Here is a 14,205-nt window from a genome sequence, read left to right as displayed (position 1 = left end):
ACCCCTATTTGAAAATAACCAGTCGTTAAGTCTAAAGTCGTGATAAATTTGGTTGATTTTATGTTCCTTAGAATTTCTTCAATGATCGGTAACGGATATACCGGATATTTAGTTATGGAGTTTAATTTACGGTAATCAATAGCGAATCTCCACCTTTTTGGATGCGTCAAAGGATAGTCATTATTTTTCTTACATAAAACCACCGGGCTAGCATAACTACTTGAGGTGGGCGTTATGATCTTTTTACGTAGCATATCGGTAATATGCCATTCTATAATTTTTCCTTATTCTTATCATACCGGTATGTTTTTTGACGAACTGGCATTGCATCTTCGGTGTCAATACTATGGTTAGTAACCTGAGTAAATCCTGGAATATCACTAAATAACGAAGCAAATTCACTTACCACTTGTCGGATTCTTCCTTGCTCGTCATTAGGGAGGTGGTCAAGTTTTAACATCGGCGGTTCAGCCTTTTCTGCAAGAACTGGTTTCATTGTCAGCTTAAGGGACGCTTCATTAAAATCCAGTGTTGCTTGTGCGTCTGAAAGAAAATCTATTCCTAAGATTAAATGTGCTTGCAGATTCTTTACTATAAAAAACATCACCTTTACTTGTTCGTCCTTGATACGGATATACAAAGGTACTTTACCTGTGCACTTACATTTTTCTCCTTGCGCCGCTAACACTGTCGTATTATCCGAATTATATATGCCGTATTTGCGAAAATACTTCCTAAAAAAATCTTCTGCCACACAGGAACACTGCGCGCCGGTATCCAGGAGTGCGGTGGCTGGGATATTATTCACCAACACTTCAATCTTCGGAAGAGTCAAATTTTTCACCATTACTGTATTTAACTTGTAGGAAGAGGGGTTTTCTTGGCCTTCGGATTTCCGCACCCTCCCGTCAGCAGAAATCCGTTTTAGTTTAAATTATTTTTCATTTCCGTGCTTTCCTTCTTTTTCCCCTGGCCTTGAGACTTTTTTCCTGGGTTGCTATTGAACTGTCGACGTTCGCCGGCTGTTTTTGAATGCTCGGGTTTCCTTGCCCACTGATTCGCTTTGCCTCCGTAGCCGTGTGCTTGAGTTTGCTGTAGTCTTGGCGTACCAAATTGGTTTCGCTGTTGATATTGGCGTCTTCTTTCGACGTCCGCCGTTCTTCTACTTTCAAACTGGATTGCTAGCTCAAATAACTTTTCCAGTGTAGTCGGATTTCTTAATTCAATAAGGTCTTGCACTTGGGGCAGTAACCTCGGCAAAATCACTTGAATTATTTCAGGATCCGGACGGTTTCCACACAAAAGTTTGAAGACGTGAATTTTTCTTAAAATAAAGCTTGAGAGGTTTACGATTCTTTGTTGATATATACTGAAAAGTTCCGTTTCTAATTTCGCGCGATCCCTTACAACAGGGAAGGCTTTTAGTAGGACAGTCTTGAAATTCTCGTAAGTATAGGTGGGACTTCCTGCTTGACCCAAGAGACTTCTGCCTATACATTTGAACCAGTTAAGCGCTTGGCCCCTCAAAGGGCTGGTAGCTAAGGTAACTTTTTGAAACTCGTGCACGGGGTAGAGCATGAAGTGGTCATCCAATTTTCCCAAAAAACTGGTTACCGGTGAGTTTCCATTAAATGTTGCTTCTGGTTTCATCGAAGCGCGCATGGTCTGGACGATGTAACCAAATCCTTCCAGGGCGGCAGCTGGCATTTCTGGATTCTGAGCCGTTTCTGCAGGCAGCACAGGTTCTTCTTGAAACTCGGCCATGGTTATTCTTCTTCGTTGGGCGCCACTATCAGAGTCAATGTTCCTTCTAACCTTCTTCGGGAACATGCAAGGACCTGACTCGGAACAGAGAGCTTACTAAAGCTATGTTCAAAACTATGGGGAGTAAACAGGATACACAAGAAGGGTATACAAAACCCTTTATTTTTCTCTATTTACAATGACTTCCGTACTTCGGAATACACCGACCCGCTACTTGGGGTCAAAACGTAAAAGTATAAAAAATAAAACTAAACTCTAATTTAACTTTAGAATAATAAACGTGGAAGATTGGCCTTATATTAACAGGAAGCATATGTAGTACAGAGAACTGTGAACACTACAATACGTTTAACATTTATCAAGAGGATTAAAACCTCTGGCCTGGAAGGCAACAAGCAACTGCGTAACTTCTAAGGTAAGCGGCCTGCTTCGACTCACTGCTTCCTCTCTCTCGCTTGGCAGAAAGCCACATCTTAAATACTTGGCGTTCGCCAGACAAACTTTGCATAAAAACCTTAACGCTTATAATTCTGGCCGGGAATAGAAAATAAGAAGTGATAGTAAAGATTTAAAATAAAATAAACGTTAGTAAAACTTAAGATCCTTACAAATGAAATTATAATATAGTAACTAAGTGCAGAACAAATAAAGCACTAATAACATATTGCTGGTTAGCTACGCGGCAATAGGAAATAGTAATACATCTGAATTTGTAAGTTTATATCTTAGGGCATGCCATTCACAGTTTGTGTATGAGTCCATACAATCAGTAGAGTTGTCATTCAGGCTCATCTTCAGTCTTTTACTGGTCTTTGGAGATCTCCGGATCATTTAATTAGCGCTAGAATTATGGATCAGCATTGGCACTGAAAACATTTGAGTTTTTATGTCACGATACTAGAGTTCTTATACTCTTGTTGAAAATACACATTTTGCTAGGTTTTTAACATATTTTGTCACTCTATTTTTCTCTTATTAATGATAACAAAACAAAATTTAACTTCCAACATCCATACCAGTTTTTTGTACACGATGCTGCAGAAACATAAAATGAAATTCAGAAGTTTCAACAACTGAAATTTAACTTTTTCAACTGTTGCTACAATTTATAACACAAACATAGGAAAACATGAGCTCAAGGAAATGTGAGGGTATAGTACTCTACTTGTAGTATAGCCTCAATTGAGTGTTTCCCACACGGAAAGTGTATTGAACCTGAAACTCAAGTTTGAAGGAGCCTAGTAAAAGAAAAGAGCAGACAAACTTTTTAGACACTAAGAGATAAATCAACTATTAAGGGGGACAACAGGATGAAAACTAAAAGAAGGGTTATGGATAGTTTATTGATTTATAAATTTTGATTTATTCATGATGTAATTTAAAGTTCTCGGGTGGATAATAGAACCTTAATTTTGACGCATGTACAATCTCAGTTGGTTTCTTCGTGTGAAAATTTTCCCTGTCGATTTCATAATTAACTTCAGATAATTTATTCATAATCTGATAAGGGCCTGAATAGGGTGAAGTCAATTTTCTAGTATTTGGGTATTCAAATTCCTCGTAAAGGACAAAATCTCCAGGTTGAAATTTAGATTCTACAAATCTGATGTCATATCTAGTTTTATTCTTTCGGTGGTATTCGATAGTTCTTTTCTTTGCTAAAGCTCTTGCTTCATTTAAGGAAGGGTATTTATTTTGATCAATTGGAGATTCAAAAGGGAGGTTACCAAATAGTAAGTATGCTGGGGTGAACTTAGTTACCGTATGAGGGGAGTTGTTATATTCGATAACAACTTGCTCTAGCACTTTAGTCCACGGTACTTTTTTAGAAGAAGAATTTACTTTACATTTTAGTCGACTTACTATTGATTGATTTACTCTTTCTACTTTACCATTTGTCTGGGGATGGTGAGATGAAGTTAAAAGTTGTTTAACATTATGCTTTTTAAGAAATTTTTTGAATCTAGAGGAAGTGAAGGCATTCCTGTCACTCAGAAGTTTTTCGGGGACTTGTATTTGAAATATTTGTTTTAGACAATTGGCATAGGTTTCTGAAGTTACACTTTTAGAGGGAAAAGCCCAGATATATCTTGTTGCATGGTAAATAACTATATGTAAATATTTTTTGTAGAATTATAATAATTAAATCCTCCCACAGTGTCAATAGAGAGACATTCGAAAGGTTTGTCGGTTGGGGGTACGTCTTGCATAAGACCAAATTTTTTCTGTTTTTTCTTTTTATTAAGTTGACAAGTATGGCAATGTTTAACAAAATTTCCGATATCTTCACTAATATGAGGCCAATAATATTGAGGGGGTGATTAAGTTAAGCATAATTTGAACTCCCGGGTGACCAAAATTTTCATGGGTTTTATTCAACAATTTTAATCTTAAAGATTTAGGTACTACAATTTTATAAAAATTCTTTTTCTTAATTACCATCATATCATTTATCTCTTGGTAATTTTTTCCGCAGACATTATCAGTTTTTTGTTGTTGGATTATTTCATTCTATCAAGTAAATGTACATAATGTTGGAGGTGCTGTGAAACAGGATGTCTAGAAAGCATGTCAGCTTCAATATTGGTAGAGCCCTTCTGATACTTTACTTCATAATTGAACATACTTAGTTTGAGTGACCAACGGAAGAGTCTACCTTTTAAATTTTTAACAATTTTGAGCCAAACGAGGGCCGCATGGTCCGTATGTATAACAAATTTTTGTCCATGCAGATAGTAATAGAATTTGTCTAGGGCATCTACTATGGCCAAACATTCTAACTCAGTAATCGTATAATTTTTCTCATAATTTCGTAAAGTTCGGGAATGATATGATACAGGGTGAAGGACATCATTTTCATCTGGTTGTTTCAAAACAGCTCCAACAGCAGTTTGAGAAGCGTCAACAAAAATATGACATGGCCTACTGGAATCATACAATTGTAAAACAGGTTTGGAAATCAGTATTCTTTTCAGTTCGTCGAAAGCTTTTTGACATTGGTCATCCCATTCCCACTTGATATCTTTTTTCAAGAGTCTGTTTAATGGAGCTCTAATAGTTGCATAATTCGGAATGAATCTATGATACACATTCACACTTCCCAAAACTCTTTGTAACTCTTTGGTGTTACTGGGGTTTTTAAGTTTCTTAATAACTTCTATATTATGGTTATCGGGAATTATTCTACCATTTTTTATTTCATAGCCAAGAAATGTGATCTGATCTCTGGCAAACACACACTTGTTTCGATTCAATTTAATATGCTCCTCTTTAAACACCTCAAATAAAATTTTTAAATGTTCCTTCTCAGAGGAAGAGTAAACGATGATATCATCAAAGTAACTGCAAGCGAAATTAATTTTATTTTTTGTTAATATTCGTCTAATTGTTCTGTTAAAAATTGCAGGAGCATTTTTGAAACCAAAAGGGAGTCTTAGCCATTCGAATAATCCAAAATTCGTGCAAAAAGCTAATTTCTCAGTATCTGCAGGGTGAATCGGGATATGCCAGAAACCAGATCTCAAATCAATTGTAGAAAATACTTTTGCTTTACTTAATTTGTCTGACAAAGTGTCAATGCGAGGAAGAGGGTTTGCATCTGTTTTAGCCAGGGAATTCAATTTTCGATAATCTATGCACAATCTAGTTTTCTTACCTTCCTCACGTTTAAGTACTAAAGTCACGGGGGACGAATATGGGCTACAACTTTCTTTAATTATACCTGCTTGTAATAATTGATCAATTTGGGTCTTAATTTCCTCTTCTTCCATAGGGGATGTTCTATAAGGTCTTAATGACACAGGCAAATCAGAATTTAAATTAATTCGTTGAGGTTCAATATTAATTTTTCCTACATCATACTTATTTTTAGAAAACACAGATGAATAATCATTTAACAATTTTTCCAAGTTATACTCTTTGTTATCGACAGTATTAGAAACAGCATTTTTCACATAAATGTTAGACTGAGAAACTAATTCCTTTGGATTTTTAGTCCGAGATTTACAGGTTGGAAAATTTCTTACATCATCATCATTATTAACACATGGATAAACATTTGTTGTACCACCTTGAAGTTGGAGGTGTAGAGATATGGGTCGGCTGTCAAAATGGCAGTCATCATTAAATACAATACCTCTCTGTTTAATTTTTAAATTAGTACAATCAATACTCAACTCAAATAATTTGCATTCATAAAGTCCTAAAATTACATAATTCAAATTATTATCAAGAACAAACAAGGTAATTTGTTTACTAATCCGTCCAATTTTCATTTGTATACAACATATTTTGTTGAAGATTATTTTTCCTTTAGTTTGGGTTACTGAAAATGATCTAACTCTTTGTACTTTTAAACGTAATTGTCTAGCTGTTTTGGAAGAAATTATTGATATGGTGGCACCACTGTCTACAACACACTCTAGACGTTTCTTATTGGGCAAATATCCCGACACCTTTAATAGTCAACTACTGTGAGGGGTTTCTGGGGTTGGTTCTATTGCAAGGGGCGTAACATTAGGTGTATCAGATCTCTCCCCTCTGAAAGGACAAACCTGAAACCAGTGAAAAGCATTTGGGATTCCGTTCCGGGTGCAAAGTCTACAGGGACTGGGTGGCAATGGCAATCTATTTTGAGAATTATAATTATGATGGCTTGTAAATCTTGGCCCACTGAACCGATTATAAATATTACTTGGTCTCTGAAAACGTTGGAAATTGTTGGGTCTAGGAGAATCTTGTCTCACAGTAGTTTCATAGCTTGAAGCTGAAATTCTACTTCTATTAAATCGATTGTAATCTTGGGGACTGTTCCCAATCGCAGTAACAAATCTGGGAGGTGCACTTTTGATTTGTTGATTTTCGCTAATCTTAATAAGCTTATGGACATGAGTAAGCCAAGAGATGGGGTCAGAGGGTGCGTTGATCGTCATCAAGGATTTTAATTCTATAGGAAGGCCATCCGTCAGACCCTCCAAGATCATTTCATGAGTTAGATTTAATTTTTTACCAATATCTAATTTTTTTCGAAAATATTGCGTTATGTCCTCTTTATGATTGTACTTGTAATTGGCAAAAACACCAAACGTAGTTAAAGTGGGGTCGAAAATATTTTCCTTTAAAATTTGGACTAATTAATTAAAAATATCATTACATATATATATATATATCCACTCTGTTACCCGGCTCAGTGATCTCAGTTTCTTTACTCTTATATGTTTGTAAATTGTACATTTTTTGCTGTAAATTGTACATTTTTTGCTAAAAATGATTGTGTTATGTAGTTTTTATCTTCCGGTTAAGGTTTTATGCCTTTAGTAAATCTGTATGCAATATTTTTAGAATTATCAACAATTTTAAAGTTGTCTAAGTGCGCTAAGCCTTTTTTTATGGCGGCCATTGATGTTTACATTCGAAACAGGAGACTAGTGGATTTGTTGCCAATCTAGAGAAGCTTAGCTTCGCAACAACAAAGATAACGCATTCATTTATTATTGCCAATTAAATCATGCTTAATTCTTTCTGGAATTTTTTCGAGGAAATAAGTGTTTAAGATTTACTTTAATTTTTAATATAGATATTTTGAGTTTTTATGTATTTTTGCCTTCTCGCGAAGTGAGAACTGAATTAATTAAAGGAGAAATACTCAATCATCTGTGAAAAACTGTTTCTTTTTTGTTTTGTTTGCTTAATTTCTTTTATACATCATTCTAGCTTTATTATAGTATTTGAAAAGAACATGTGGCAACGATTAGATAATTCTATTCTTTAAATGATATAAATTTTGTGCATTATGAGTTATAATATGAACGAAATATATAATTTAACTCTTATATAATTATTAATACTGTTAAGTGAATCTAGCGCCAGAGTGTTGCTATGATAAACAAACACTAGAGTGAATTTTAAAGAATGCATTTATTCTATTGTAGTTTATGCGCTGCAGTCGAAGTAGATTTAATTCAATCCAATAAGTTTAAATGAAATGCTAGAAAAAATGCGTATAATTTGATATTCCGTACAAGGAAGTCATGTGGTGTACACATCAGATTTTTTTTCCCTGTAGCTATTACCCGAAGAAATTGCCTATCGGTTAGCTGTGTAAAATCGATTAAAAAGTTTGTTTTAATTTATTATCAGTAAGATAGATTTAATTTATTATCAGATTTAATTATTATATTTATTATAAAAATATATCTTCCGTTCGCACATCGCACTCGAAGTTTTGAAAAATAGCGAAATTGTGCTGTTTTGCATCAGCTTTTTATAACTACTAAATCTCAATATTACAGCAATGTAATTGTTCCTGATGTGACTTTGAAAGCACGAGGAACACGAAAAATGTTTAAAACTTTTAATTTAAAATTACGTTTTGGTTGCGGAAAAGACACGAATGTTTGCAAAGGACAAAGTTTCGCAATTTCTGACATTTTTATTTTTCACTTTTTTTATAAACAAACGGGAAATATTTTTACCCTTTTAATTCTGTTATTCGGAAGAATGCATTTAAAAGTTAATTTTTTTAGGGGGTGGAATTCTGGCATAATATATCTTACTAAAAGGGTTGTTCCAATCACGCCGTCTCTTACGTCAGCGCCACACGTCTTTCTGAACACTTCTATTACAATTTTGACACACCATTTTACAGTCTGGGTGTAATAAGGGAAGCTTTGGAAATCCAATTGCGGCGATGTGTCAGTCTAATGAATCTTCGGTTTCATCTTCCATAATGTTCTTTAAATATTGGAAGAAGAGAAATATTGCAACTACCTCCCCCCCCCCTAAATCATACTGACATAGTCTGAAGCTTAAGATAAAGTTTGGCGTGGTGAAGTTTTGAATAGTCATTCCCTTGGAAAATGAACGAGCTTTCAAACATCGGTTCTCTGATATATCGTTTTTCAACCACAATGGTTGCAAGGATCAAATATTCGGGATAAAGAAAGAAAGAGGAATTTCATTGAATTACTGGTTTGCTGAATAGCAGTAAGTTTTGAGTTAGGTATTGAGAGCTGTTCGGACGGAATGTTCTGATGGTTTCAAAAATTATCTTTGGTGCATCTGAAAGTTTTGAAGAGACACAGAATCATGCACCAATTCAAAATAAAATGTATCAACTGCCTAATTTTTTCACTATGTTTTCCTAAGCTCTTGTAAATTCTCAGAACTCGATTTGTTGTTATCTTATTGTAATGTATTTATTTGATTTTACTGTAATCAAGCTCTCAAGTACACTCAGAGGAATTAAAAAAAAAAAAAGGTGTGGGTGGGTGGGAACAGTTCTACACTGACTACCAATAAGTATTTGGACATCTATGAAAATGACGATATCTGCGGTCCTAAGGTACATCACGGATTTCGCCGGTATATATCGTGTAGGAAACAGCATCGGCATTAGTCGCATGCAAGATGCCTCGCAGTTCGGAGCTCTCTCATTTCGAGAAAGGAATAATTATCGGGTATCACAAATGTGGCCGATCCTTAAGGGACATATCTAGCGATCTGAAGTACCCAAAATCGACAGGCGCCTATGTGATTAAGAAGTGGAAAGTGAGCGGTGATTGTCAGAATGTGCCTCGAGTCGGCAGACCAATGAAACTGGGAGATAGAGACCGACGAGTGTTGTTCAGAGAAATTCGGAAGAACCGCACCCAACCGATGGCCCTCATCCGCGAGGAGTTTCAACAGGCATCCGGGAGTATTGTTTTAATGAATACCATCCGTAAGGAAGCACATCTGCTTGGTTTTCATGGTCGTGCTGCTGCCCATAAACCTTTGATCACAAAGTCCAACCGCGCTGCTCGGTTAATGAGGTGCAAAGCACATCGAAATTGGACCGTAGATCAGTGGAAACAGGTTCTTTGGAGTGACGAATGAAGGTTCACCCTTTACCGTTCGGATGGCAGGGTCTGGGTCTGGCGTCTACCTGGAGAACGTCTCCTGCCAGAATGCATTGTGCCAACAGTCAAGTTCGGCGAAGGTGGAATTATGGTCTGGGGGTGTTTCTCCTGGTATGGGCTGGGACCCTTGGTCCCCATTCATGGTAAGCTCAACTCCGATACCTACTGCACTATTTTGGATAGCCAACTCCGATGCCTACTGCACTATTTGCCACTTCCTACGTTGTGGCAGTTTTACGGGTTGGACCCCTGTTACTTTCAGGACGACAATGCCAGTTGTCATGTTTCGAAGTTAACCAAGGCTTGGTATGGTGCCAATGGAGTTCATCGAATGGGCTGGCCTGCCCAGAGTACAGACCTGAATCCTATCGAGAACCTCTGGGACGAGTTGCATCGCCGAATTCAGGGGTGCACTACCCGTGCAAAATCGGTGAAGGAACTTCTATGTCTTCTCCAAGCCGAGTGGAAGAAAATACCACTAGCTGTCATACAAAGACTTGTGAAAAGTATGCCCCGGAGGGTCCACGCTGTAATTACCTCTCGTGGAGGCTCTACCAACTATTGATTTTGAATAAAGTTAGTTTTTCTTTTCTATCACAGGTGTCCAAATACTTATTGGTAGTCACCCATTTTTTATGATTTATTTTTAAAATTTGTATTTTTAAATATTTTTAAAAATTTTTTCAAAAAACGTTTTGAATTATAGTCAAAAGTTTTACCATCCTCTTAAGGTAGACATATTTCCAAGCATACCTGCAAAAAATTACAGTTTTCTTCTTCAAAATTTTCGAAGATATACGTGAATTTATATATTGGAGCATTTTGAAATTTGGCATATTTGTTGAAAGCGATGAAACATCAAATGTGGTTTAGACACTTGGCTAACATTATTTGGAAGTAGAAACGAGGTTACTTTTTTTCCGCTCATGCACAACGTAAAAAGGTAAGAACGAGGTGCCTTTTTTCCCACTCCGGCATAATGGAAGGGAAATGAAAATTGGTTGCCACATATTAAGAAGTTCGCCGACGAATTATTCTTGGCGCAAACTGAAAACATTGTGCCAATATAAATTTTTCAATTTCTCCTTAAATTTCACACCAAATTTTACAAATTTTAAAATCTAGGCATATTTTGAGTTTTTGAGTCGGAGAATTGAAATAAGGAAAAAAATTTATATGTTAATTCAGAAAAAGTTCGATTTTGTGTCAAAATACCTATGTTAGAGCAATGCTATATGTAAATCTTATATATATCCTAAGTCGCACTTTGGATACATGAAAAGCGCAATTTAGATTTTTTTTGAATAGACCCAGTAGAACGGGAGACATAGAAATGTCCATTTTTTTTCCCAGGGTACATAACCATTGTATCCATGTAATTTAATAATGTATCCAATGTGTTAATGTATCTAACTGACTAATCACTTAATGTAGTATTGCAAGCATTTGATGTATTTAAGAATTATTATTATTATTATTAGTAGTAGTAGTATCATTCTTCTTCTTCTTCTTATTATTATTATTATTAGCAGTAGTATTTGATGCATGTAAGAATTAGGGTAACGTGCGCCCAACAGTATCACCAATGCGATCTAACAAATAATGCTTGTATATTCATGCAACTAACCCATTCATGTAACATCATTCAGATCCCAGTTTGTTAATGCGACTTCACAGAGAAGTAAATGCATTCCCGAGGCAGGCGTCCTGGGTCTCGGGAGCTGTCGGTTTAAGATAGTGGAGGGCGTGGAACATATACCTGCTTACCTTTGTTAGACATCAGTTGCCCCCGTCCTCTGTCACCTTTCACCTGTTGTCTAAAGAAACTGAGGTCACTGAGTCTGAGGTTAACAGAGTGAATATACATATATACATTAGTATGTATACGTTTTGGTGCCGCCGATTGCAACCAAAATACGAGGTGCACATCTACATGTTATAGCAGTCCTATATACAAAATTTAAACGTTCTGAGTCTACTCGTTTTTGAGTTATGCACTATAAGTACGTACGTACGTACAAACGCCACGAAAAATTCTCTTCAGAATTCATTTTAAATCAGTTTTATAATTTTTTGGGGAAAAAGAGTCTTTATTCTGTCCTTACGTACAGATGTCACGCAAAAACATCGTTACATTGCATTCGATAGCGGTTAAAACGGATATTTTCGTTGAAATATGATGCCTGTAAATTGTTTTGGTGCCGCCGATTGCAACCAAAATACGAGGTGCACATCCACATGTTATAGCAGTCCTATATACAAAATTTCAACGTTCTGAGTCTACTCGTTTTTGGGTTATTGAGACGTTTTTGAGACGCCACGAAAAATTCTCTTCAGAATTCATTTTAAATCAGTTTTATAATTTTTTTTGGGGAAAAGAGTCTTTATTCTGTCCTTACGTACAGATGTTACGCAAAAACATCGTTACATTGCATTCGATAGCGGTTAAAACGGATATTTTCGTTGAAATATGATGCCTGAAAATTTTCGCGATTACGATTTTCCTTCGTACAAGGAAGTAAAAAATGAAAAAGAGAAAGTAAATATGCATGATTTTCGATTCCATAAATAAAATGGCTTTCACAATTACCATATTTCTACCTCTTCATTAAGAGTAAATTGTTTTCTTTTAAGAAAATTGTTTAATTCTGCATTTAATATCTAATACCTTAGAAATGCATCACGTTTGATGTCTGATGAAAAATTAAAAACATAATTATTAAATTTTCTCTGGATCTTTAATGAGCTATCGTATAGCTGCTAAATCAGAGAATTCCCGAAAGCAGAGGAAATTACTCAATAAAATACCTTGATAAACGGGGACAAACATAGTCATGTAAAACCCTTTTCCTGTGACAGCAGAGTTGGTTTTAAACTTGACGTATGCTTGCGAGCTCGGGACACGAATCAATTGGGAACGACTGTTTAAGTTGCCACAGTATACTCCAAGAACATCACCTGTAAGAGAAAGGTTATCGTAATAGAACACTGGGATCTCTAGTATTAGGAAACTTTGCTTTACATCGCATCACTTTTACAAAAATACAAGTTCTCACTTCGCGGCAAGCGAAAAATACATAAAAACTGCAAAACCTCTTTATTCAAAATTGTAAAATACAAGAAAATATAAAACACAAAATGCAGTCAAAGACTATAAAAAACAATTTTACAATTAAAGATACAATTTGTAAGCAAAAACCAATAGTTCGACGAACGGGCAGGAAGACGTGTCTTTCGGTGCACAAAATTGAATGTCTTCTTTTGGTCCCCTCCCGGCTAAAAGACGCTGAAGTTGGTACGTAAACTGACATAATTCACAATTCTATTAATAGTTTCAAATGTAAAAAAATGGCGGCCTCAAAACTACTCAAAACGTTTAACTTGTTGATAATTTTACATATAGATTATTGATAGTTCTACATTCTCTTTCATGCAGATTAACTTCAACCTAACATTTTATGCTTAACTAAGCATAAAAAACTTCAACCGGAACATAAGAACAACATAATTCAATTAATTTCTCTACATCCTGGTCTCAATTTGGTGTATTAAAGACTATGTTTATAGGTATTTCAGCACGTCTTTTATGTCAAAAAAATATACTTTCTGCAAATTCAACTTTTAAATTTTTTTAAAAATCGTGTATTTTCTCATTTTTGGATGCAATACGTACACTGGTTCTACTGAGCCGATTGACGAAATTCAAATTGCGTTTTTCATGTCTCGAAAGCGCGACTTAGGATATACGTTAGATTTATATATAGCATTGTTCTAACATAGGTATTTCGACACAAAATGGGACATTTTCTGAAATAACATACCAATTGTTTTCCATATTTCGATTCTACGACTCAAATTATGCCTAGATATTAAATTTTGTAAAATTTGATGCGAAATTTACGGAGAAATTTACAAATTTTTTCTTGGCGATATTTTTTCAGTTTGCGCCAAGAATAATTCCTTGGCGAACTTCTTTATATGTGGCAACCGATTTTCATTTCCCTTCCATTATGCCTGAACGAGAAAAAAGGCACCTCGTTCTTACCTTTTTACACAGTGCATCAGCGGAAAAAAGGTAGAATCGTTTCTACTTCCAAATAATTTTAGCAATGTGTCTAAACCACATTTAATGTTTTATCACTTTCAACAAATATGCCAAATATCGAAACGGTGAAATATATAAATTCTTCGAAAATTTTGAATAAAAAACTGTTTTTGCAGGTCTGCTTAGAAATACGTCTGCTTTTAAATGATGGTAAAATTTTCATAGATTATAATTCAAAAATGTTTTTGAAAAATGCATAGAAATTATTTAAAAATACAAATTTAAAAATAAATCATAAAAAATGGGTGAATTTTATTTGGGATGAACATAAATTTCAAAATGTGAAAAGAAGAATCTATTAAGTTTAATAAAAAAGGGAAATTAATAAATATATACCAAACTCAATTAACATTGAGGAGCTAAAATTTTGAAAGCTAATTTTTTAAGACCTACAAGTGAGATTTTTAGAAAACTTGATAATTTGGTGTAATTTGAGTG

At 35.2% G+C, this 14,205-nt stretch overlaps 1 protein-coding gene across 1 annotated transcript in view; it reads right to left on the bottom strand.

Annotated features, from left to right (window-relative positions):
* Window positions 1-14,205, bottom strand: part of LOC118190809 (cubilin-like) — a 413,937-nt gene that overhangs the window by 131,202 nt on the left and 268,530 nt on the right. The window contains exon 43 of the mRNA XM_085826303.1: window positions 12,471-12,620. Coding sequence (XP_085682429.1) covers window positions 12,471-12,620 — 150 coding nt within the window. The remainder of the gene's footprint in view (window positions 1-12,470; window positions 12,621-14,205) is intronic.

Source organism: Stegodyphus dumicola, chromosome 11, assembly GCF_044657685.1.
Source record: "Stegodyphus dumicola isolate Sdum_Otavi_A_Nest chromosome 11, ASM4465768v1".
NCBI lineage: Eukaryota > Metazoa > Arthropoda > Arachnida > Araneae > Eresidae > Stegodyphus > Stegodyphus dumicola.
The sequence above is the reverse complement of the archived record's forward strand: the minus strand, read 5'-3'. Positions and strand labels throughout refer to the sequence as shown.